The sequence below is a fragment of the Lithobates pipiens genome, unplaced genomic scaffold (assembly GCF_037356315.1).
Source record: "Lithobates pipiens isolate NorthernLeopardFrog02 unplaced genomic scaffold, aLitPip1_a1.2 Scaffold_22, whole genome shotgun sequence".
Lineage (NCBI taxonomy): Eukaryota > Metazoa > Chordata > Amphibia > Anura > Ranidae > Lithobates > Lithobates pipiens.
Window position 1 is genome coordinate 257,734,752 of NW_027507784.1, and position 26,590 is coordinate 257,761,341.

The 26,590-nt window shown below is 43.6% G+C and overlaps 1 protein-coding gene across 1 annotated transcript in view; it reads right to left on the reverse strand.

Annotated features, from left to right (window-relative positions):
* Positions 1–16,594: 16,594 nt before the first annotated feature.
* Positions 16,595–26,590, reverse strand: part of DCUN1D3 (defective in cullin neddylation 1 domain containing 3) — a 40,905-nt gene continuing 30,909 nt past the window's right edge. Inside the window, exon 3 of the mRNA XM_077448987.1 lies at positions 16,595–23,665. Coding sequence (XP_077305113.1) covers positions 23,182–23,665 — 484 coding nt within the window. The 3' untranslated portion in view covers positions 16,595–23,181. The remainder of the gene's footprint in view (positions 23,666–26,590) is intronic.

The window sequence follows — 26,590 nt, forward strand, 5'->3', positions numbered from 1 at the left end:
TCCCTCCTCCCAGATAAAAACCCCCTTTGCACTCTCCTCTCCCTTCTCCGTAACTAACGGTACCCAACAGTGGTGCCCACTATCGCCCCTTCTATTTGCACTGTTTAGAACCCCTGGCAGCATACATCCGAAATAATCAAGCTATATGGGGAATACCGGTCGGGGTAAAGAGTATAAGATCTCGCTCTTCGCGGGCGATATCATCCTCACCCTGACACAGCCTAGAATCTCCCTTCATAACTGATGCAGAACTCAACTGCTATGGAGCCCTCTCAGGATATAAAATTAATAAGTCTAAATCAGAAGCTCTCCCAAGTAATATTCCCGTCACGGAAATTACCTACCTGCAGGCCAATTTCTCCTACCATTGGAAAACCACCTCCTTGAAATACCTAGGAGTACACATTACCCCAAAATGCACCTCTCTATACCAGGAGAACCCCCCCCTCCCCGCTTTTACACAATCAGAACCTTACTCCTACAGTGGAACAAACAATAGGATTTTTTGTTTGTACTCACCATAAAATCCTTCTCTGTAATTGACCGACCGACACAGCTCCTCTCTGTAAGCGATGGGTTGATAGCCTCATCACTAGGAGAATACTAGGCATAGTTGTAACACAACACTCAGATCTCTTACTTCCGCCCAGGGGGGCGGTCCCTCAGGCTACAACCCTGCAAAACAGCCTCAGTACATCAACAAGCAGTATAACGTAAAGATAAAAAGGAGGGGCGGGTGCTGTGTCGGTCGGTGAATTACAGAGAAAGGGATTTTACGGTGAGTACAAAAAATCCTATTTTCTCTTATATTCACCGACTGACACAGCTCCTCTCTGTAACAGAAGGGACGTCCCCAAGCAGTGCTAAAACGAGGGTTGGGAAAAACAGCATAAAAACGTCATCCACCATGGCAAGTGGGAACTAATGAAACTATACCCACAAAAAACAGCAGTGCGTGGAAAACCACAAAAAAAAAAAAAAAAAGAACAGCGCATCCTCAACAGGAGTGATCCCCAAGACAGCAAACTGCAGAAGTAATGCAACAGTGAATTAACATAACAGTACTGCGTTTATCGAAAAACAAAACAAAAAACAGGGACATTTTTACATTTTTTGTATATATATATATGTATACACACACTTATATATATATATATATATATATATATTATATATATATATATATATATTTTTTTTATTATATTCAATTGCAATTACATGGCCGCCTGCAAAACTTTGGGGGCCAAAACAGGCATTAGCCGATGCACTGACATCTACCTTGTAGAACTTGTTAAATGTGTGGACAGACGACCAGGTCGCCGCTTTACACACCTGAGCGGCCGACACTTGGTGTCGGAAGGCCCAAGATCCAAGATGTTCCGATTGCCCTTGTGGGCCGTGACCGGAAAGGGGGGCACCTGCCCCTTCAAGGCATAGGCTTGTACTACAATCTGTCTGATCCACCTGGAAATGGTGGCTGACGAGCCCACCATGCCTTTCTTGCATCCACAAGAGCTTGATAAAACCCCCTGGCAGGCCAATTATAAGTGGAATCAATTCCGTGTTCTCACGGCTAGGTGAATACCTGGATAAATTCTTGAAACCGATGGTGCCTATGGGGAGATCACATCTTAGGGACAGTTCCCAACTCATTGAAGACCTCCAGACTATTTCCGGGACCCAGAACTATTTACTAGCAACCATTGATGTGAATTCCCTGTATACGAGTATTGTACAACGGGATGGGCTACTTGGTGTGGAAAAAGCTCTGCACGAACGTACTGACATGAAACAAGACCAAGTACATTTTATAATTGAGGGCCTACGTTTAGCCATGGAATGTAACTATTTTTGGTACAAGCAACAATACTATGTGCAATCAAAGGGGGTTGCCATGGGAGCACGGTATGCCCCAAGTGTGGCAAACCTGTTCATGGATCTATGGGAGGAGGAATATATCTATACCCGAAACATACCGGAATTGAAATATCTGAGAAGATATATAGATGACCTGATTGTGCTTTGGGAGGGCACCACTGAGTCCTTTAATCAATTCCTCCAGAGTCTGGATCAGAACAAGTATGGGCTAACTTTTAGTGGAAAGTCCGATATACAAAAAATTGAGTTTCTCGACCTTGAAATTTTTAAAGAAGGAGACACTTTGAGTACTAAAACTTATTTTAAAAGTACGGAATCGAAATGGCTATATCCCTAAGTCAAGCTGCCATCATCCAAAATGGAAAGAAAATGTCCCCAAGGGTCAACTTATAAGGATTCGTAGGAACTGCAGTTCTTTGGTGGACTTTAATGCACAGGCAGATAGGTTAATTGCACAATTCATAGAAAAGGGGTATGACCGAAGGACATTGACCAAACTTGAAGATAAAATTGCAACTATGGACAGGAAATCTCTCTTTATTAAAAATAAAAAAGAACAAACAAAAGATTTATCTTTCATCACTGGTTCAATACACAATACCGTGATGTGGAGAAAATCGTAAAAAATTACTGGCCCATATTGCAAGAAGATAAAACCTTGGCCAAATATCCTTCCTAAGAGACCTTCCTTTATATACAGAAGAGCGCCGAATTTGCGTAATCTGTTGGTACACAATGTCATTGACCCCCCCAAGCCCATTAAAATTTTCGAAGACTTGAAGGGCTTTTATAGGTGTAACAGGTGTCTTCCGTGCAGAGTCAGCAAGGCCCAACCCCGCAAACGGGACCTATTTAAATCCCGGACGAATCAAATAGAGCATAAAATACGTAAGCTCATCACATGTAGAAGTACACATGTCACGTACGTGATCGAATGTCCATGCAAACTACAATACGTGGGGAGAACTACTCGCCCCTTGTTTGTCCGGATAAGGGAACATATTAATAACATCAAAAAAGGCTTCCCTAACCATAACCTTTCCCGACATTTTGACCAGTTCCACCACAGAGACCCATCACAACTTATCTTTTATGGGATAGACTGTGTTATGAACAATTGGAGGGGCGGCAATAATACTACACTTATATCCCAAAACGAAACAGCCTGGATATATTGCCTTGACACTATAGCCCCTAAGGGGTTGAATTTAGATATTGATCTAAACTGTTTCATAGCTAATCCTTAATTAGTTCAATCACAGGGGTCTTTCTCGGTAAATAGGGGCTCCCTGGTTACAGGAACCTCTCTTTCTAAATAAAACCCCCAAAAAAATCTTTTCAGATAAAAGGTGGGACAAGCTGCCTCTATCCCCCTTTGTTTGCCCCACTACGTGTAACCCACCTGACCCTCTGGTGGCCCTTTTCAAGTTAACATGCAAATAGGACCTATTGGATGCACCGATACTCATCCTTCTCTTAAATTATTAGGAGGTGGAGTTGGTGTTGTTGTATAAGACAAATCTGTGTATATATACAATTATGGCCTTCTCTTCTGGTTTGTCTGGTTTTTCTAACTATCTCGTTCCTAGTAAATTCCTTTTTCCTTTTCTCCCTGTTTTTCTAAATAAGGTTCTCCGATATAAACTTCTAGTTATCCAGTCTGAAAAGTCCTGGTTCAGATTCCTTGTGAAGATTATATGATCATAGAGACCCCTCTATAATAGGGTTCTGCCCATTTTCTGTGTAGTTGAATAGTTTTACCAGGTACTAACTGGGTTTGCATTGGTTTTAACCTTTGTACCTGTACTCTGGGGTTTAGCCACTAGATGGCTGCCTCAGCGGGCTAGGATATCTTGCATGTATTTAGCAATTTAAATCAGCTATAATAACATGTGACCCGAGGAAAGCATGCTTTAATCCCAATTATTTTCATTTTTATTTTCAGATGGTTCAGATTCCTTGTGAAGATTATATGATCATAGAGACCCCTCTATAATAGGGTTCTGCCCATTTTCTGTGTAGTTGAATAGTTTTACCAGGTACTAACTGGGTTTGCATTGGTTTTAACCTTTGTACCTGTACTCTGGGGTTTAGCCACTAGATGGCTGCCTCAGCGGGCTAGGATATCTTGCATGTATTTAGCAATTTAAATCAGCTATAATAACATGTGACCCGAGGAAAGCATGTTTTAACCCCAACTATTTTCATTTTTATTTTTACTGTTATATATATATCTTTTTGGTGTCTCTATATATATATTTTTTGATTTCACTTTCTCCTCTCCAGCCTTTCCCGTCCCTGTGTAGTACTTGGTTACAGAAGCAGGGTATAGGGAGTCAATATGCCGTCTGGTCTCCCACCCGAGCGGCTAACTGACAAACACTGTTCATTAACTAGTAGCTGACCGCCGGCCGTCAAATGACGGCCAGGCGGCGCACCTATTGTGGCGGGAGGCCGTCATATGACGGCCTCCCGTTTAAACAGGGATGCGCGCGATCCTGCGCGCGCATCCCTGTTTCTTCGGGGGCGGCGTGTCACGGAGACACCGCTCGCCACCGAAGGGGGTGAACAGCCATTCGTTATGGCTGTTTACCACGTGATCGGCCGTGATGAAGTCACGGCCGATCACAGATGGTCACACCCTGAACGTGCACGGCGCATGCGCGCGATCGCGAGCGCGCTGCGCGTGCACGTCGGTGGCGGCGTGTTCCCCAGGAACACTGCTCGTCACAGACGCTGGTAAACAGCCATTGGCCGGCTGTTTACCCACGTGATCGGCTGTGATCCTTTCACAGCCGATCACTAAAATGTAAACAAACCGCGGTAATGGGATGTTACCGGGTTCTCCTCCTCACACACCGATCGTGTGTGGGGAGGAGATTGCGGTAACATCTCGTTACCGCATACAGTGTACACCAAACATACTGATTGCCCCCCCCCCCCCAATAAAGAGGACCTGTCACCACCCCTCATAGTACCTGTCAATCCCAGTCCATCAGAGTATTTGAGTACCTGTCCCGGCCCATCAGAGTACCCGAGTACCTGTCCCGGCCCATCAGAGTACCCGAGTACCTGTCCCGGCCCATCAGAGTACCCGAGTACCTGTCCCGGCCCATCAGAGTACCCGAGTACCTGTCCCGGCCCATCAGAGTACCCGAGTACCTGTCCCGGCCCATCAGAGTACCCGAATACCTGTCCCGGCCCATCAGGGTACCCGAGTACCTGTCACGGCCCATCAGGGTACCCGAGTACCTGTCACGGCCCATCAGGGTACCCGAGTACCTGTCACGGCCCATCAGGGTACCCGAGTACCTGTCACGGCCCATCAGGGTACCCGAGTACCTGTCACGGCCCATCAGGGTACCCGAGTACCTGTCACGGCCCATCAGGGTACCCGAGTACCCGTCACGGCCCATCAGGGTACCCGAGTACCCGTCACGGCCCATCAGGGTACCCGTCACGGCCCATCAGGGTACCCGAGTACCTGTCACGGCCCATCAGGGTACCCGAGTACCTGTCACAGTCCATTAGAGTACCCGAGTACCTGTCACAGTTCATCTGAGTACCCGAGTACCTGTCACAGTCCATATGAGTACCTGTCACCGCCCATATGAGTACCTGTCACCGCCCTTCAGAGTACCCAAATACCTGTCACCAAACCATCAGAGTACCTGAGTACTTGTCACCAGGCCATCAGAGTACCCGAGTACCTGTCACCAGGCCATCAGAGTACCCGAGTACCTGTCACCAGGCCATCAGAGTACCCGAGTACCTGTCACCAGGCCATCAGAGTACCCGAGTACCTGTCACCAGGCCATCAGAGTACCTGTCACCAGGCCATCAGAGTACCAGAGTACCTGTCACCAGGCCATCAGAGTACTCGAGTACCTGTCACCAGGCCATCAGAGTACCCGAGTACCTGTCACCAGGCCATCAGAGTACCCGAGTACCTGTCACCAGGCCATCAAAGTACCCGAGTACCTGTCACCAGGCCATCAGAGTACCCGAGTACCTGTCACCAGGCCATCAGAGTACCCGAGTACCTGTTCCAGTCCATCCGAGTACCTGTCACAGTCCATCTGAGTACCTGAGTACCTGTCACAGTTCATCTGAGTACCCGAGTACCTATTTGCAGCCCATGTCTCATAGAATATACGTTGGGGTGTTTACTTTCCAAAATGGGGTTATTTTGTGGGTAATTTCACTGTCCTGGTGCTCCAGGACCTTCAAAAGTGTGATGGGTAGGAATGAAATGAGATGTGTGATTTATGCTCCTAGAACGCCTGAACGTACTACTTCAATGTTCGGCCTCTCTATGTGGCCAGGCTGTGTAAAAGTCCTACACATGTGGTATCGCCATACTCTGGAGGAGTAGCAGAATGTATTTTGGGGTGTAATTTTTGCTATATACATGTTATGTGTTAGAAATATCTTATAAATTGACAATTTTGTGTAAAAAAAAAAAAATGCGTTTTAATTTTTTTCCACATATTCCAAAAACTTCTGGATAAAAATTAACCATTCAAAAGACTCATTATGCCTCACAGATTATACGTTGGGGTGTTTGCTTTCCAAAATGGGGTCATTTTATGGGAAATTCCATTGTCCTGGTACTCTAGGGACTTCAAAAGTGTAATAGGTGGTTGAGAAATGAGATGCGTCATTTTTGCTCGTAGAACGTCTGAAGGTACTACATCAATGTTGGTGCTCTGTATGTGGCCAGGCTGTGTAAAAGTCTCACACATGTGGTATCACTGTACTCGGGAAGAGTAGCAGAATGTATTTTGGGGTGTAATTTGTTGTATGCATATGCTGTGTGTGAGAAATAACCTGATAATATGACAATTTAGTAAAAAAATAAATAAAAAAAATCTTCATTTTGCAAATAATTGTGGGAAAAAATGACAACTTAAAAAAACTCACCATGCTACTTACTTAATACCTTGGGATGTCTACTTTGTAAAAAGGGGTCATTTGGGGGGTATTTGTACTTTCCTGACTAGTTAGAGTCTCAAGAAATTAGGTACACCTGATGTACTGAAGGCCTGATCAGAAGTGATCAATTTTCAGTGATTGGCACCATAGATTGTAGACTCTATAACTTTCACAAAGACCAAATAATATATACTAATGTGGGTTATTTTTACCAAAGATATGTAGCAGTATAAATTTTGGCCAAAATTTATGAAGAAAAATTACTAAATTAGCAAAAATTTATGACAGATACGAAGAAAAAGGCATTTTTTTCACAAAATTTAAAATAAAAAACCCACTAGTGATTAAATACCACTAAAAGAAAGCTCCATTTGTGTGAAAAAAAAGGACGCAAGTTTCATATGGATACAGTGTTGGATGACTGAGTAATTGTCATTCAAAGTGTGAGAGCGCTGAAAGCTGAAAATTGGTCTTGTCAGGAAGGGGGTGTAACTGCACTGTATTGAGGTGGTTAATGGCCCTGTAGGATGGAACACCTGAGGGAGGCGGGACTACAAAATAGAGTGCCCTATCGTAATCTATAGGCGGGTCTGTTCTAGGATTCATAAAGTGTGGCTGTGTGGGTGCGTGTTATCGTCACTGAGGACGTCTTATGATGAAACGCGTATGACGCAATCACGCACGCCACTTCCGCATTGTCACGTGTGTTAGGTGGAACGCAGGACGGAACGCACGCTAGGTACGGTTGCCTACGTGCTTGCTCCCGTGCTAAAGCTGGGCATTGTGAGCCTTCATACAGGTGGTAGCGCTACACCCCCGTGTGAGGACCGACGGCGGAGCTATCTCCATCCCCCCAGTTGTTAGCCTGTTTGGACGGAGTGGACTGTTGACTTGGGGACTGGTCGGATGCACTGAATCCCCCTGTCCATCCAACCCTGCTGCCTAGTATTATATTTAACATCCTCTAATATCAGCGCCTTAAAAAGCTTCTCACCAGGGCTCGCTATAGGGCTTATGGTTTTGGAGAGGTGCATATACGTTTAGCCACCTACACTCTGTGCACAGTATGAGTCTCATATATATATATATATATATATATATATATATATATATATATATATATATATATATATATATATATATATATATATATATATATATATATATATATAGACTGATATTTTACATTTTTTCTGCATTTTTTACTTTTATTTTCAGCTTTATTTTTCAAATTTATTATATAGATTTTTGGGTTTTTTAATCATATATATTTTTTATTCCTTGGTACCGATATTTACCCTTTGTGTCATACTGTGGTGGTACATTATATACCCCCCAAAGGGTTTTCTGTGTGGTATTTTCTGTGAATGCCATAAAAAAAAATTTGTAGTTTAGCTCATTTTATATATTTACCTTCTGTTATTACATTTTCTGTTATTATATTTTTATTTTTGCAAAACACATCTCTGTCTGAATACCGATGTGTGAATAAAAGTTTATGTTTTTTTTTTTAAACTACACACCTTTGTTGGAATTACTACACTATGGAATCCTCCCCCCTTCTTTTTTCTTGAGGAAACTCTGAATACCAATATCAGTCTCACCTGCTCATCAGGACTTGAGTGGACTACAATCTCTGCAAATAATCTCTCATCAGCGCATCTACGTCAGCAGTGTGATATCTACGGGCCTGACTGCCCTGTGTGGGCTCATAGTTTCGGTGAGTGGGGAGCTAAAGGGGGCGAGCACGAAAGTCACCTGAAAATCTGTTCCTGGGCACCAGTCACTTTTCCACCTACTGCACTCTTTTTGCTGTGAAGATTTTGTGGACTTATTAATTACCAATTTTTTAATTTTTTCTAGTAATATATTTTTTCACTTTTTGGACTGCATTTATAGCTCTTAATAGATTATCTGGGGCTAACTTTGAGATTTATATGCATTTTCTTGGGTAATAATTATCACATTGATTTATTCAATATTTATTTATGTAATATCTCCTATTTTATGGATTTACATTCCTGGTATTATCACATATTTATTTGAGGGTATATTACACTGTATGGTCACCGTATTTTCACTTTATTTATTTTTATTCATGCAATTAACTTCACTGTGTTAATTTTTCAACACACTTATCAATTTAGTGGCATATTAATATCTTATTATTTACCACGTATTTATCACTGCTGCACGCTATGCATATGTTATTTACCATATTACTAATTCCCGCTGCTTACGTAGTTGTCTAGTTTTGTGTCTACGTAGTCAAGCTTGGCCTAATTTATAGCCATCTTTTGTGGTACCTGATTGGCTGTGTTCAGGAATTGTTGTATAATATTGTTGGCAGCGTGTCTCTATTTTCTATATTCTGCATATTAGTAGTAGTTAGCTTTAGGGGGGTTATATATGTACTTCCCTTCTCTCTCCTCCTGTGTAATTCATATATACACTCCTCTGGATAGGATCTGATATCTATAGGACACCTCTTGTGGCTCTGTGATAGGCTAATGGTGGAGGCGTACCTCTATTTTATGTACACACCCCATTTGAGCAAATTTACAGTGGCGCCAAACCCCTTTTATAAATAACCTCCTCTCTTTCTTGGGACCAGTCATCGAAACAAACAAACAGAGTCTGACTTTCGAAAAGGAGCCGTGGCAGACAAATACACCTTCAGAGCCCTAACCACGTCAAGAGCGTGAAGGGCCACCTCCTTCAGGTGCTTCGGCTTAGGACACAAAGATGGTAATACAATGTCCTCATTGATATGAAAAGCCGAGACCACTTTAGGCAGAAACCATATAGGGCGACTTGCAGGACAAGGCCACCAGTTCCGAAACCCTCCTGGCCGATGTGATGGCCACTAGAAAGACCACTTTCTGGGAAAGAGTCAACAGGAGATTTTCCCTGATATTTTCAAACAGCGGTTTTTGAAGCGCCGACAACACCAGGTTCAAATCCCATGTTGGCAACAGTGGACGCACCGGAGGGACTACATGTCATACCCCTGAACGAAGGTACTCACTAAAGAGTGCGACACCAGGGGTCGTTGAAAAAAAGACAGCCAAGGCTGAAATTTGCCCTTTAATGGTGCTTAATGCCAATTGCTGGTCAACTCTTTGCTGGAGAAACAGCAGGATCTTGGATATTGAAAAGGAGCGCGGATGCCATCCTTTCTCCTCACACGTGGAGATGTAGGCCTTCCAGGTACGACGGTATATCTTCCGTGAAGAAGATTTTCGTGCTCTCAACATAGTTGGAATCACCGAGTCCAACAGACCCCGGTTCCTCAACACCTGGCTCTCAATAGCCATGTCGTTAAAGCCAGCGATGGTAAAGCAGGATGGATAATCGGACCTTGAGACAGAAGGTCCTCTTACAGCGGCAGTCGCCAGGGAGTGTCTGCCACCAGACGCACCAGGTCTGCGTACCAGGGACGCTGAGGCCAATCTGGGGCAACAAGCATCACTGGGATCCCCTCGGCTTCCACTCTGCGAAGCAGACGTGGTAACAGTTTCAGTGGAGGAAAGGCGTAGATCAGCAGGTACTGATCCCACTGAGTCACCAGCGCGGCTCACACGTCTGCCCACGGATCTCTTGTCCTGGACACGAATCTTGGCACTTTCCGATTGAGACGGGAGGCCAGCAGATCCATGTCTGGTGTGCCCCACTTCAGGCACAGCAACCTGAATATCTCCGGTTGCAATGCCCATTCTCCTGGGTCCAGCATCTGTCCGCCTGCCAGTTCTCTACTCCCGGGATGTAAATAGCCGACAGGGCCGGTACGTGTGGCTCAGCCCACCAAAGTATACGAGTGACCTCCCGTGCAGCTTCTTGTTCCCCCTTGGTGATTGAAGTATGCCACAGCCGTCGCATTGGCCGACTGGATCCTGATCGGATGCACTTGCAGTCTCATTGACCATGTGTAGAGGCACAGCCTGATCGCTCTCAATTCGAGCAGACTGATCAGCAACTCTGATTCTTCCGTCGACCAGAGGCCCTGAGATGACTAAACCCCCATCACTCCACCCCAGACGGATAGACTGGCGTCCATTGTGAGCACTGTCCATTTCAGCGGAAGGAACGATTTTCTGGACTGAATCACCGGGGACCTCAACCACCAGATCAGCGAGTCTGACTGACTGGCTCACCTGGATCTGTCGATCCAGGGACAACTGAGATTTGTCCCATTTTGTCAAAATCTCCTTCTGCAGTACTAATGTGGAACTGGGCATAAGGTACTGCCTCGAAGGAGGCTACTATGAGCCTCAGTACTCGCATGCAAAAAAAACAGAGTGATGACCACTTGTGGTTCATCAGCAGTTTTACCGCAGACCTGAGAGTCTGCAATTTGTCTGAAGGGAGAAAAACTCTCGCTTCCCTGGAGTCCAACAGCAAGCCTAGGTACTCTAGACGCTGGGTCGGCACAATCACTGACTTTTTGAGGTTCAACAGCCACCCAAATTCTTGCAGGGTCTGCATGGTGATCGCCACATCCTCCTCTAATTCTGAGGTGGAAGATGCCCTCAGGAGGAGATCGTCTAGGTATCCCACGATTGCGATCCCACATTGTCGCAGCAACGCCAAAACTGGAGCCAATATCTTGGTAAAAACTCAGGGGGCTGATGCCAGACCAAAAGGAAGAGCCACAAACTGGTAGTGGGCTTCCCCAACTACAAAGTGCAGAAATTTTTTATGCCGAAGGCATATGGGTATGTGCAGGTACGCATCCTAGATGTCTAAAGACGCCAGGAAGTCCCCTTGATGGAGTGCAGCGACTACTGAGCGAACAGATTCCATTATGAACCTTTGCACTTTCACAAAGTGATTAAGGGCTTTTAGGTCCAAGATCGGACGTACCCCTTCCTTCTTGGGAACCACAAACAGATTTGAGTAGAATCCCTGGAAGCGTTCCGATTCCGTAACCGGTACAATCACCCTGCAAGTCCCTTACCGCCCCCAACAGGGCCTCCCGGGGAACCGGGGATACTGGTATGCTGGAGGGGGAAGAATCTGTTTGCCGGCCAAGAGAGAAACTATCTTGTAGCCTGAGGAAATCAGATCACAGACCCACTGGTCGGATAACCAGGAGGACCACCGGGCTGCAAACTCCCGAAGGAGACCCCCCCACCCGAGACATGGGTGGCAGCAAACCTTCATGCAGTAGCACTTTTATTCGCAGGCTTGTTAGGCTTGCGGTTCCAGGGATGTTTCTGACCATCCTTGGGCGTCCTGTTGGGCTGGGGACGATTTGTCAAAGCTCCGGGCGGCCGAAAAAAAGCTGCTTGTGAGCGGAAAAAGAGGGCCCTTGCCTACGGCGTGGCTCCTTACCCTTCCTGGCCTGTGGGAGTAGGGTACTCGTATCACCAGTGGCATTTTTAATAATGGCATCTAATGAGGTGCCAAAAAGCCGGTCGCCAAGGAAGGGAAGATCCGTCAGGGCTTCTTTGGATGCCTGGTCAGCAGACCAGCATTTTAGCCAAATTAGGTGCCTCAGCACCACAGCTGACACTGAAGCCCTGGATAGCAGGGGGAAGAGTATCCAGGGCTGCATCACAGACATACTTAAGGCCTTGCACTAGTTAGTCTGCTAGTTCCACGCAGACAGGGGAAGTCTGTTGCTCTCCCGATTCACTGTCAGTGCCTGCGACAGAAGTGCGGATGCCAGTAGAGGTCGCACGGCTGACCCCCATAACCGTAAACAAGGAACGAGCCTCTGCCTTCCTGTCCATGGGATCCTTGAATGCAGGAGTCCTCTCAACCGGGATCGTGGTTAATTTAACCTGGATACTGGGGGGGGGGTCTACCACCGGAGGAGCCAACCATTTTTTGAGAAGGCTTTCCTCAAAAGGGGTAACGCACCGCCATGTATTTGGGGACCGAAAACGTCTGTTGCGGGTGACCCCATTCCTTGTAAATGAACTTGTCAAAATAAGTCAGAAACGGGAACACCTTAGGTGAACGTGCTGGCTTGTGGGACCCAAAAGGGACCGGTACATCAGCAGAGGGATCCGCTGGCTCCTGAATCCTCAGGGTATCACGCACAGCAGTGATAAGTGCTCCAACAAGCACTTTGTCGCGCCCAGACCCGGACGGGGACTCATCCTCACTTTCTGAACGGTCCCGGTCAGCATCTGACAAGACAGAACAGGAGTCAGCAGCCTCAGCAGGGCCCGAGTCTGCGTCCGAGCTCTCCCCAGAGGACGGGGGTTTTGGGGCAGGGGCCACTTTTTAGCACCTTTCTTCCCCACACACCGCCTCAATCTTGGCAACAAACAAATTGAGGACCGCCGTCAGGGTGTCCATGGGTACTGCGCAGTCTGCAGGTGACCAGGTTGCAATTGCCTGGATTTCGGGGGAAGAAACACCAGTTTCTGAAGCCATGCTGACCCTACCCTGTCAGCCACCCGAAGGGGACTTAGGACAGTGACAGTCCCACCCTCCTTGCTGCCGCTGACTTAGGGGCTCTAGCCCACCAGACTCACCACCCTGAGGAGTTCTGCGCTGTTCACAAGTAGTGCCTGTAGATCCCGAGTGCTCCCAGGTGCAGAGGAAAAAAAAAAACCTGTGTCGGTGGCAGTTCATCAGAATGAGCAATAAACGATCTAAAAAAACATGCTCAGGCTTCAATAAAATGCCTGCCCAGCGTCCAGTAAACAGACAGGAAAGAGCACATGCAGCTGCTGCTGGAGAACACTGAAAAAATGCTCAGGGTTCTAGAAAATGGCCGCCAGTGTCCTGAATAGGAGAGCACTGGGAAAATGGCTGCTTAAAGCCCAGAAAGACATGCTGCCCTCGCCAACACCTAAAATGGCCGCCGGCCAGCTTCCATGAGGGACAGAGACAGAATGTGCCAGATACACAGCACTGCACCGAAAACACAGCCAGACCCTCACAGGCACCTTCCGGGAGCTTAACACACATGAGATCCAGGACACCACCAGCCAGCCAGTTCCCTATCCCAGGTAAGAGCCCTCAGGGAACACACACACACACACACACACACACACACACACACCATCCCCCCCCATGAGGGGGAGGGAATATAGGGACGGGGGAGAGAAGAGAGGGAGGTGAGGGACCCCCGAATCGACCTCCCAGGGAATGCCCAGCTGCTCAGCCCCGCCAGGCAGGGAGAGCTGTACTTAGCAGTCCTGAAGTGCTGGGAGACCTTCCATTGTAGATCTACTCCTGATCAGTACAGGGTAGCTACTGGCCTCGGCATACTGAGACGCAGACATCAGTAGCCCGGTCATATGTACGGGCCGGAGCATAAAAGCTCACCGACCACCTCTGGAGCTGAGGTATGTCATGGCCTGCCGAGCTGTAGCTGCAACCTGCACACGCTCGATGGCCGGACTGGGGAGCCTACAAGGATAGAGCCTGTCACCCAGCCAGCTGTTGATAGTAGATCACAGGATCATTCATCTTGCGGAAAAAAAACAAGCTTCTGTGTAAAAAAGCATGGACAGATAGGAACCCTGCGGGCCTAGGTCCTTCTCCTTTACTAGGCAAAATAAAACTGAGGCCGCTTTGTAGGGTGGAGGGTTGTAGCCCAAGGGACCGCCCCCCCTGGGCGGAACTAGGAGTTCTGAGCATTGTGTTACAACTATGCCTAGTATTCTCCTAGTGATAAGGCCAACAACCCATCTGTAACAGAGAGGAGCTGTGTCAGTCGGTGAATATAAGAGAAATCACATTTCCCTCCTAGGCCGAATAGCTTCAGTGAAGATGACGACCCTCCCGAAGCTACTCTACCTCTTTCAAACACTACCTATCCCTGTCCCCTACAAACATCTGAGAGAACTCCAATCTGACTTACTCAAATTCACCTGGAACCACAAAAGACATAGAATACCCCAATCAGTAATGATGGCAACACGCCCAGACGGGGGCCTTGCATTCCCCAACTTAATATTACCAAGCCACCCAACATTGTGCAATAGCCTCGTGGTTCACCCAGCGCTCTTGTAACAAGTGGACAGAAATTTAAAATCTGGCTGGCCCAGACTCATCCGAATAGCTTAATTTGGAGTGCGAGTGCAGAGGTGCCACCTGAACGCCTACTGGGGTCCATGTCCCAGCTACGACTCCTCTGGCACAGGGTATCTCACATACATAAGCTGTCATCCTAAAGAATGCTCCTGACTTCATTTGTTTGTAACCCCAAAATCCTAGCTAGCCTCACTCAACAAATGTCCCACCCATGGACGTCACGAAACCTATTTCACTACAGGACTCTGGTAGAACCCAGATCACGCAAACTACTGTCCTACTCTGATCTCCTGGCCAAATTTGACCTGCCACGTCAAGCATTTTACAGCCATCTACAAATACGTTACTACGCCCTGACCATTTTGCCCGACCTGCAATTGTCTCCCCCAACCTCTTTGAAAATCTAATCCTAGCAGGCACTGCTCAGAAAGGTCTAATATCAGACATATACAAATTACTAAATGCCTTCTCACTGGAAACCAAAGGGTAAACATGCATATATGATCAAATGGGAGAAAACCCTCAATGAGGAAATTTCTATAGAACAATGGCAGGCAATATGGTCACAAGCGGCAAAAAGCGCTCTCTGTACCGTGTACAAAAAAGCACATACAAAATACTCCTCTTCTGGTATAGGACTCCAGATATCCGCCACACCTTATACCCCTCTAGTTCTGACCGCTGTTGGAGCTGTCACTAACTGCAAGAAATATCTTACCTCAGTACTTGGTGGAGAAACCCTTGTTGGCAAGCACAAAGTCCTGTTTTGCTTGGGGATCAAGTACTTATTTTACTAACTGAACCGTAACTCCATTTATAGCATTTGCATCATGTGTTTTTTCTGGATTTTTGGTCGATATGCGGTCTCTAGCATTTAAAATATACCTATGATAAAAACTATAGACTCTTAATTTCTTTGTAAGTGGGCAAACTTACAAAATCTGCAGGGGATTAAATAATTATTTTCCCCACTGCATATAAAAGTTATTTTTCCTGTAATATTTGCCTCTATAAACAAGACTTTGGGGTTTATTTCTAAAAGCTAAAATGATGGACTGTATACAAAATCCTCAGATCTGTCACTTGTCCTTGCCTAAATTAATCCTGGTACTTGCTTCCAGTTAATCTCAGATTGTTGAAGATTTTTCAAATTAATTCTAAAGGGCAGAAGCCTCTACAGGAAAACACAACCTTAAGGGCTCATTATCAATAGATACAACTGTGCTCCAATGGAAAACAAATTTGACAAGAAAGGGCTCCAAATTTTCTGCTTTGTCTACAGTGAAAACACACCTCAATAGGAAATAATTCATATATAAATGTAGTGCAATGCAAAGCAAGTCCAAGGAATCCTCTGAACAGTTGTGTACTGTTCAGTTTAAATCCATGGGATTTTGCAGACCTGCATTTGATGTGTTTCAACACATGGAAAAAAAAGACAGCAAGACTGCACATGTTGACATGAGCCTTAAACTCAAGTTAAGAGTACTTTCTTTTAAATATATTTCTCAACAGTCACATGGGATATAAACTCACCGTGTGCACCAAAATGCCTTTGAAAGCTCAGAGAATACCTTGTAAAAGTAGTGGTGACAATCACTGCACATAGCCTGTGCAGAAAGTCTGGCTGCCTGCAGGATGGATACAAAACCAGTCACCCTGCACAAGGAGGGAGAGCAGAAGTGACTTATCATGGGAAACAAAAACAAAGTACAGGAGTTGTTCCAAGCTGGAATTTTGTACAGGTCTAGGAATACAAATACAAATGACACAGAGATTTAAGTACGAATAGACATGGCTCTTTTATTTAGACAATATTTGTTTTGCTCGGATTCAGCTTTAAAAAGAATGCTGTACTGAGAAATACAAGGGCAGTCATAGCTTAACCTCTTTTGCAAATTCTAGTTACCTGGTTTCCCTTGGCTTCAATGATTTCGGATCACTGACCCAGAAAAAGAATACAGTTAGTGACATCACAGAAAACTCTGCAAACTTGTTCTGGGTTAGTGATTCAGAAAGTATAGAGGTCTTCGCATCAAGAAAAATCACGTCAGGCAGCTAGCATTTTCCCAAAAAAAAAAAAAAAAAAAAAAAGAAAGAAAAAAAAAAAAAAAAGTTCAACAATGGCAGTCAATGTATTTTCTCAGTAGGAGGAGGAAATTCAAGATAAAATGCACACCAGGACCAATGTATTAGTATTATCTATAGGCTTGAAATCAGATCTGATCAAGATCTCATCCATTTAGCAGCTTGCGATGTTTTAAAGCCCAAATTGAGACACCCAATATTCCCTTCTACAGAGACAGGAAGGGTTAGAAGGGACAGCAGCAAAACTATTTCTCTTATATTATAGCAGGAAGGAGGATGACCATTTGTTCTAGTATCACTTGCAATCTAATTTTCTTTTCTGGTGTCAACGACTGCAATAAAATTTATTTAAGAAAAAGTTCTAAATGTTCCCCTCTATATAAAAATAAAATATTGCTCATTCTTGGCCAATGCATTCTTGCTTCCCTATAGAAATGGTGTTGTGTTTGTCTTTTTGGTATCTTTTGGAACAGAATTTGAAAGCAGAGGGGGAGCAAAGTTACTGTATGACCTGGACTCATGACACGCTTGGCTCAGTTCTACCAACCTCATGTTTCGGCCTGGAATGGGTGCTTAAAGTGAAATACAGTATGAAAATATGAATTCTAAAATCAACTGAGTTGCATAAATTTTAAACAAGCAAATGGCTCACATGGATAAATCTATGATCTTCTCTCCAGATCATACATTAACCTGATGTTCATTAAAACTTTTTGGCAAAACAGATGAGCAACAGGGACAGATGTTTTCCCAAAGGACTGCACTAAGCACTAACGTCATTTAGTTCCTCCTTAGCATGAGGTCTTCAAACTGCAGTTTTCAATGAACTATAGAATACAAAGGGGGCCCCCCTGCTAACCTTTCCCACATGCATCTAATAGCTTAATACAAGCAACATTAAGCTTTATTCAGGGACCGTAAACACATACATGGCACATGGAACTTCATCCAGCACCTGTATGGCTCTAGGACACATTCCACCGTGCTTGTACATGTTCTTGCTGTGAGAACAACATTAGTATACAAGCCTGCAGTGTTGCATGCAGCCTAGACACTACAGACAATAGTCCTGCTGACATCTCAACAGTGCAAAGCAAAGCTGATCTTTCTCCAAACCCTGGTGTGTACTGACTCACAGAGCTTTATATATTAGCTATGACCCCTTACAGTATGTCTAAGGGCATGCTATGCACTTTAAAACATATGCCAAATGCCCCCTTTTAAAACTCATACAAGGCCTAGGACCACATCAGTTGAATTAAAAGAAGTTTGTACTGAAGACATATACCGGTATGAGAAGCCTCTGGCAGCAAGAGGCCCTCAAAAGGCAGTGGTTCTCAACCTCAGTCCTCCAGTACCCCCAACAGGCCATATTTTGGGAACTTCCTTAGATAAAAAAGCTCTTATCAATACCATGACATTGATATTTAAATCAGCTGTGCAAAGTAAAGGAAAACCTGAAAACATGACCCGTTGGGGGGGGGGGGGGTACGTGAGGACTGAGGTTGAGAACTATTGCTCTAAGGCACCATGACCTGCACGATAGGTACATGGCAGTATCCTCACAGTACATCTGAGCATGTGCTTTAGTGCACTAGAACTAGTATGCACCTTGGCTTTGACTATAACTTCTATCAGAGTAATAGAATTCAGTTCAGATTCCTTTTAAGTCAGAACAGGTAGTAAAGAATACAGTTCACTGCAAAAGGTTGTACTGAGGAAGACATAACTATTCAAATACAATTTGTAAATCTTAGTTACAAATATTATTTAGCTAGTTATAAAGCAATCAAATGCTGAATTTTCAGGTTATAGTTATCCCTAAAATCCACGTTTTAATGGCATTTATAGGTAGTAATGCTGTAACTAACCCATGTTAAATATATTCCAATTCCCACCACTATTTTTTTTTAAATTACAACTCCAATTATATTACCAGAATATAACATGAAGGATCTATTCTGTTACATATAACTCCTTTTTCCTTGAGGGACACTTCCATCCGATAAGCACTTCCTAGTGGAATGTACCACAACAGTCGAATCCTGCAATAAGCTCCACCCCACCGCCTTACACTACAAAAAGCATTTAACATTTATATTTTAACACATGATTAAAATAGCTATGTTATCGACTGTCCTGTGATAACCATGTTCAGTGTAGCTCTGCGATAACATATACACAGGCTTTTAATTTTAAGTGTGATCATAGCTAAAAACAAAATCTGTTTATTTCTTGACTGTGTTGTAATGCTGGTGTCACTAGCTGTATAACTAAAGTACGTTCCGTTGATTGCTTCTACTGGTGGTGCCATCAATTCTTTTTTACATCTTGTGTTTGCAGTTTAGTATAGATTTTCATTTAAAAAAAAATAAAAAATTTACGAATATTTGATTTTCGAATCATTAGGGGGGACAAATCAAAGTTTTTTTTGACCACAGTCACAAGAAGGTTTGGAGGACCAGGATGGAAAATTTCTGGAAACAATGAACTTACGGACAGCGTACGTGGTTTTCGTTCAGGAACCGTACATTCATTTTAAAAGTTGAATTTTAAAAGCAAGTGAAATTTTCAAATGACATTCATCCATTCATTGAATGTACAAAGAATTTTCGTATATAAAGTTTGTACGAATATTCTTGTCTGAAATCCTACTAGTGTATGGCCAGCATTAAAGTGTACCTCTAGCCGAAACTTTTATGTTTGGCTTTTAGTTTGGAACAGAGTGGAGTAAAGAACACATTATCTGTCTGGTTTCTATTGTTTTCAATAGACCAAATGGGGAGACTTTGCATCACTTCCTTTCCTTGTGAATAAGGACAACAGTGGAACAGGAAGTGAGGGGTATTCTTGTCTAGGGCCACAATGCAGTTAAATCTGAAGGTAGGTTAAAAATCTTTATCCAAACCTAAATTTGAATGGGCACTGACAAAACTAGTAGGATAACGGAACAGCGTAGGCATCAAGCTAACAAACCATGAAAGAAATAAAAAAGTTTCACTACAAATAATTCATGTTTGGTATGTCAAACCTGAGCTTACTCTTTAATATTATTAATGCAAAGAGCAATGGTGTGCACCACACAGACCGCAATGGCAGATCACTTTCAAAAGGAACTAAAACTAGTCACATTCTTATTGGTTGTTTGTCACAGGACATCATTACGGCCTGCAGCAACTTATTAAATAACATCCATTCTAAAATTACAAGGGTCGTGATAAACTGCAATAAAAACAGATTAGGATGCCAAAAAGAACCCTTAAAAACGTATGGAGTGCACAGTCTGACTATTAATCTGTTAATTTCATCATGCACAAGTTATTTGCTTGCCGAGACATTACATGGCAGCCAAATTGATAGCCAAGACTAACTGACACCACATCAGGAAATGCAAACAAATATTAAACATACAAGGGATAAGAGGGCAAAGTGCAATAAGTTAAAAAAAAAAAAAACTTTTGGGAAAAAAAGTTAAGTTTTTTTCTAGTTGTTGAACGGCAAAACTCTGATTGGGACTAATCTACGAGGTCAATATTACTCTTCACATTTGCTCTACTGTCTAACAAAGCTGTATTATAATGCTCTTAAATCAAGATTACAACTTAAAAGTTAGACAGTGATGCCAAATTTTGGTCAATACTAGGACTGCAACAACAATCTGAAATAATGCCTTCCACATTTTATGAACTGGAGGTGAGGCAAATGCAGAAGGGAGGAATTCTCTGTTTCAGCAGTGAAGTCAAAAACAGAAGTGAAATGTTATATTGTCCTGGAAAACCCCATCCACAGAATCATCTCTCTGATCCATCTTCTATGCAGAGTGGACTTGAGAGTTATGGCAGATCATCATTTATCCACGAGTCCAAAAAAGTTCACACTAACAATTCTTACATTTCTGCTTTTCCAAAACATGGCATCAAAACCATTTTGTACAAAATAAACATGGACTTATGAATTAAAGTGATTCTAAATGTTTTTTATTTAAACATAACAAAACATGTCATACTTGCCTACTCTGTGCAGTGGTTTTGCACAGAGCAACTCTGATCCTCCTCTTCTGGGGTCCCCCACCGGTGCTCCTGGCTCGTCTCCCCACCAAGTGCCTCCATAGCAAGCCACTAGTGCGAGCCTTGCTCTCTGAGTCTATTGGCATAGAGGGCAGGGACTCTGCCTGCTACAGAGGGGGGGGGGGGGCTGGGACTACATGCAGAAGGTTTTTTACCTTAATGCAGAGAATGCATTAAAGTGGATGTAAACCCGATTCATGAAATTTGACCCAAGCACATATATCTGTAGTGTTTTCTTATCTCTCTCCAAAGCACTAAGTCTTTAAATTTGTGTCGAGGGAGATTAGCAGAGAGCTTGCCTCGTCACAGCACAGCTCTGCAAGTCTCTGCTTATGTGGAGGGGGGGGGTTCCTTTCCTCCAATCAGCTGTCTTGGCTGTATGTCAAGAATCAAATCCCAGTGTTAACAGGAATAGAAAATCTCCAACACGATGTACACTTTCAAAAGGATATGAAAAGCTGAAGACAGCAGATATACAAGTAAAACTTATGTAGAGTCATTAGTTTCATCTGTGTATCATCTGAGGCTATTCACTTCACTGGGTACAAGCGAGTTTACATCCACTTTAAAAAAGGGGTTGCAATGGTTCAGTTTATTTATTTTTTAAAACAAACATGTCATACTTACCTCTTCTGTGCAAGGGTTTGGCATAGAGCGACCCGATCCTCCTCTTCTGGGGTTCCTCAGTGGTACGCTTGGCTCCTTCTCTTCTCAAGTGCCCCCACAGAGAGCCGCTTTCCATGGGGGCACTCCCAATCCTGCTGCTGTGTCCATTTACAGACACAAACTCAGCCCCATGTCACTGGATTCGATTGACAGCAGCGGGAGCCAATAGCTCCTGCTGTTATTCTATCCAAAGAGGACCCGAGACAGTGGCTGTGCTCATCCCCATTGCTGGAACGATCAAGGGGGCTGCTGCACTACAGAAGATTTTTCACCTTAATGCATAGAATGCATTAAGGTGAAACACCTTGAGGGTTTACAACTCATTTAAGGTTAAAAAAAAAAAGTGTCCGCCTTTAGAACCACTTAAAAGCTAGAGGGAAGGGGGAAAAAAAAAAAAATAGGATCATGCCAAATTGGTCCTCTGTTTAATTAGAAAATAAAATAAAAATACAAATTTAGTTGGTTTGGCAAATGGCGTTCTTCCCACAGTTTTCATACAAGGCTTAAAGTAATAAATCTGCACACCTGTCAGGAGGAAGCCATTGGAACTTTACTTGCTCAACTGGGAAGCCTGCAAAAATCTCCTCTGAACCCTGGACTGCATGCTAATTCCAGACCAGTCACATCAGCTAAACTGAAACTTCACTACCGCTAGTACACAACCGGTGGGGGGGGGGGGGGGCTCTATTCACCAGAGAATTCTCAGTCAAAGTATTGTAATGACAGATTTACTTTAATAGAAAAACCATGTCCTATTTCTGTTACGATTGCAAATAATGCAAATATATTAATGCTCCAATATAGGTTTGAAGGAAATGTGTTCTTGATCCAACCCCACTAAAGAGTGTCACAACTCAAACACCAACAATGTAAACACCACTACACACTGTACACAACTGTCCTGATCAAAAAAAGGATCTTGGAGAGAAAAACAATCCTGGCACTCGCATTGAGAACTGCATTTTTCATTCTTTGATCCAATCCTGCATGTGCCAGACCGACATGTGTTGCTGGCCTCTTTGGCACTGGAGGGGTTAGTATAAAATATTTAGCTTAAAAAAAAAAAAAAAAAATGAATAAGAAATCGGTGCAGGACACTGCAATAAGCAGATTATTCACCACCTGGCTGCCTATGTCCAACAATGCAATGCTCTGCTAATTTTCCCATTCCCAACCTGAAACGGTCAATTGGGTTTAATTAAATAAACTGGTCACAAACCCTGCCCCCCCACCCGCCTACCCAAGCTCCCATTTAACTTAATTGGAGCCAGATAAACCTGAAATATAAAGGTGAAACACTTTCTGGCACTATACGATAAAATATTCCTATTAAAAAAAAAACAAATAACTAAAATAACCAAAATAGTAAGAAAGTGCCTGAAACATGTTACCAGCATTTAGAGCCCTTTCAGATACAAGGCAGAAATAGGTGTAAAGTAGTTTAAGAAACCAAAACAGAACAAAATATATGGATTTTCCATTAAATTTCCAGGGAAGGTCCATAAATGTATATTAATGAAGGTCAACGGGGTCTGATGTTCATACTGCGCTAAGTCTGTTCATCTATACTCAGATGATCTGTGTCTGAAGATCTTAAACATTTGGTTTCCTCTTCCTTTTTCCTTCTTTCTAGTTCCCATTCCACAAAGGTGTCAAAGAGGCTGGGCCAGGCCTCATCCTCACTGTAGTTGCTAAGGTCGGGTCCAATCACCTGAGTAAAGTTTAGGAACATGTTCCATGTGTCTCGGGAGATTCCCTTGATTCCTGAGGGGTTCTCAATTAGGAAGTCTAACCAATGGTCCAAAATGAGGGGTTTGTTCTGGGTGAATACTAACTTCCAGAGGGCAATGGCTATTTCCCGGTGAAGTGACCGCTGCCCTTCTTCTGAGTCCAGGCCAAATTGAAACGTGAAGCGATAAAGATCCTTAAATTTATCTTCTTGCTTGGCTTCATTTAAGAGACTGGAAAACCTGTTGCATATCCCTTCAATGCTGTCTGCGTTTATTGCCTTGCATCCTTCAAAAAACTCTTTCCTGCAAGGAAGCAAGAGAAAAAACAAATCTGAAAGAAGTTCATTAAAGAGAATATTATTTTGGAAATTACCAACTGTGTATGGCAAGGATAGACAAATACTGGTTAGCAGGGTGGAGGGGGAGGCACTAGGCAGTTAGGAATTGAACCCTTTGTAGTAAGCTTCGCTGAGGACATTTCTACTGTTGCATTCAAGAGTGCCAATTTATACTCTCCTCAAGGAAGTAATGACTAATTTTATTGTATACAGATTACTAAACAGGAATAGCAGTTAGGACTGTTCCTGTGGGGAATAGAAGGACAATGCTTTTCCCGTTCACTACACTGAAGTATGCTGGGGAAGTATTTTAAAGGATAGTTAATAATAATAATACTTAATCTATACATAATTATATATGTCCTCCAACTTTAGACACTCCCGAATTATAGAGTGATAGAGTTAGGACTGGAGTGCAGCAATGTGGCTTCTGCAGTTTAGACATGCATTTGCAAATGTGAGGGACTAAAACCCTTGTTTTAAATGTGAACTGCAAGACAGGGTCAGTTGGGTTTGTTGCAGGCTTGCTGGTAAGTGAACTAGGAATTTTTTTTTCTACAGCTTGTAATTTTATCAGTACTACTCTGATGACCAATAACATACCTCAAAAAGCAAACAGTGTTGCCATTAACAAAGATTATTTTACAGCATGCTCAATTGCCTTCAGCTTTGTGTTAGGCATCGTTTACATGAGCGTATGCCTGTGCAAAGGTCATGCTTACTCACATTCAGGGTAGTGCACCTGCATGGATGGCAGACTACAATTAACTGTCTATGCAGCCTCTGCATCCCAACTAACATGAATGGGACTGCTGCACAGGAATGCACATGTAAAACAGCTATGGATGTACGGTGGATATAAAAAGTACACACACACACACACACACACACACACACACACACACACACACACACACACACACACACGTTAAAAATGTCAGGTTTCTGTGATGTAAAAAACAGACAAAAATTTCAGAACTTTTTCCACCTTTAAGGTGACCTATAAACTACTGAGACCTTTTAGGTGGAGGGAAGTAAAAATAAAAAGATAAAAAAAAAATAGTATGGTTGCATAAGTGTGCACACCCTTAAACTAATACTTTATTGAAGCACCTTTTGAATTGCAGCACTCAGTCTTTTTGGCTATGAATCCATCAGCATGGCACATCTTAACTTGGCAATATTTGCCCACTCTTTGAAAAAAAAACAACAAAAAACACTCCAAATCTGTCAGATTGCGAGGGCATCCTCCTGTGCACATTGCTCTTCAAATCACCTCACAGATCGGATTCAGGTCTGAGCTCTGGCTGGGCCATTTCAAAATGTTAATCTTCTGGTGAAGTAATTCCTTTGTGTATTTGGATATATGCTTTGGGCGGTTGTCATGCTGAAAGATGAAGATCCTCTTCATGTTCAGCTTTCTAGCAGAAGCCTGAAGGTTGTGTGCCAATATTGAATGATATTTGGAACTGCTCATAATTCCCTCTACCTTGACTAAGGCCCCTGTTCCAGCTGAAGGAAAAAAAAAAGCCCCAAAGCATGATGCTGCCACCACCATGCTTCACTGTGGGTATGGTGTTCTTTTGGTGATGTTCAGTGTTTTTGCGCCAAACATCTTTTAGAATTATGGCCAAAAAGTTCAACCTTGGTTTCATCAGACCAGAAGACATTTTCCCACATGCTTTTGGGAGGCTTCAGATGTGTTTTTGAAAAATTTAGCTGGGCTTGGATGTTTTTCTAAGAAAAGGGTTCCTTCTTGCCACTCTACCCCATAGCCCAGACGTATGAAGAATACGTGAGATTATTGTCACATGTACCACAGTCAGTACGTGACAGATATTCCTGCAGCTCCTTTAATGTTGCTGTACGCCTCTTGGCAGACTCCCTGACCAGTTTTCTTCTTATATTTTCAGCAATTTTGGGGGGACGCAAAGTTCTTGGTAATGTCACTGTTGTGCCATATTTTCTCCACTCGATGACGGTCTTCACTGTGTTCCATGGTATATCTAATGCCTGGGGAACGCTTTTGTACCCTTCTGCTGACTGATACCTTTTAACGATGAGATCCCTCTGATGCTTTGGAAGCTCTCTACGGACCATGTCTTTTGCACTAGGATGTGACTAAGAAAATGTCAGGAAAGACCCGCTAGAACAACTGAACTTTATTTGGAGTCAGCCACTTTAAAACAACAGCAGATGTGTATTGGCATTAACATGAGTTTGAATGTGACTGCTTAATTCTGAACACAGCTACATCCCCAGTTAGAGGGTGTGCACACTTATGCAAACACATTTTATAGTTTTACTTTCCACTTAAAAGATTTCAGTTTGTTTTTCAATTGAGTTGTACAGTTTAAAAAGGTGGAAAAAGTTCTGAAATGATTTATCTTTGTCTCTTTTTTACATCACAGAAACCTGACATTTTAACAGAGGTATGTAGACTTTTTTCATCCACTGTATGCCAGCCAGGAAATGAGGCGACTTGCTGCAGCTACTAAAGCACACAGAGAGAAGCTTACAGTGTGAGGTGAAATCAGAGTAAGCAATTTCAATACAGCAGAGGAGCCTGTATAACTGCGCAAGACTGAAGGTAAGGCTAGAGCTAGGCTTTAACCATTCATGTCTTAAAGCGATTCTTCAGTGGTCAATTAAGAAATTACAATAAATGATAGCTGCTGACTTTATATCCTTTCAACTGTCCCAGGCCACTTTCTGCAGCAGTCTTTTGGTCCCCGACACTGGCATACCAACTTTGGGCAGCTGGCTGTGACTGCTTGCAGCTTCACAGCTGGCTGCATGTGTGTGAGCCACCCTGTGCTATCAGATTGGTCCCACAGCTTTCTGGGACTTTGACATTTCCCAGAAGGCTGCAGAGAGAGGAGGGGGGGCC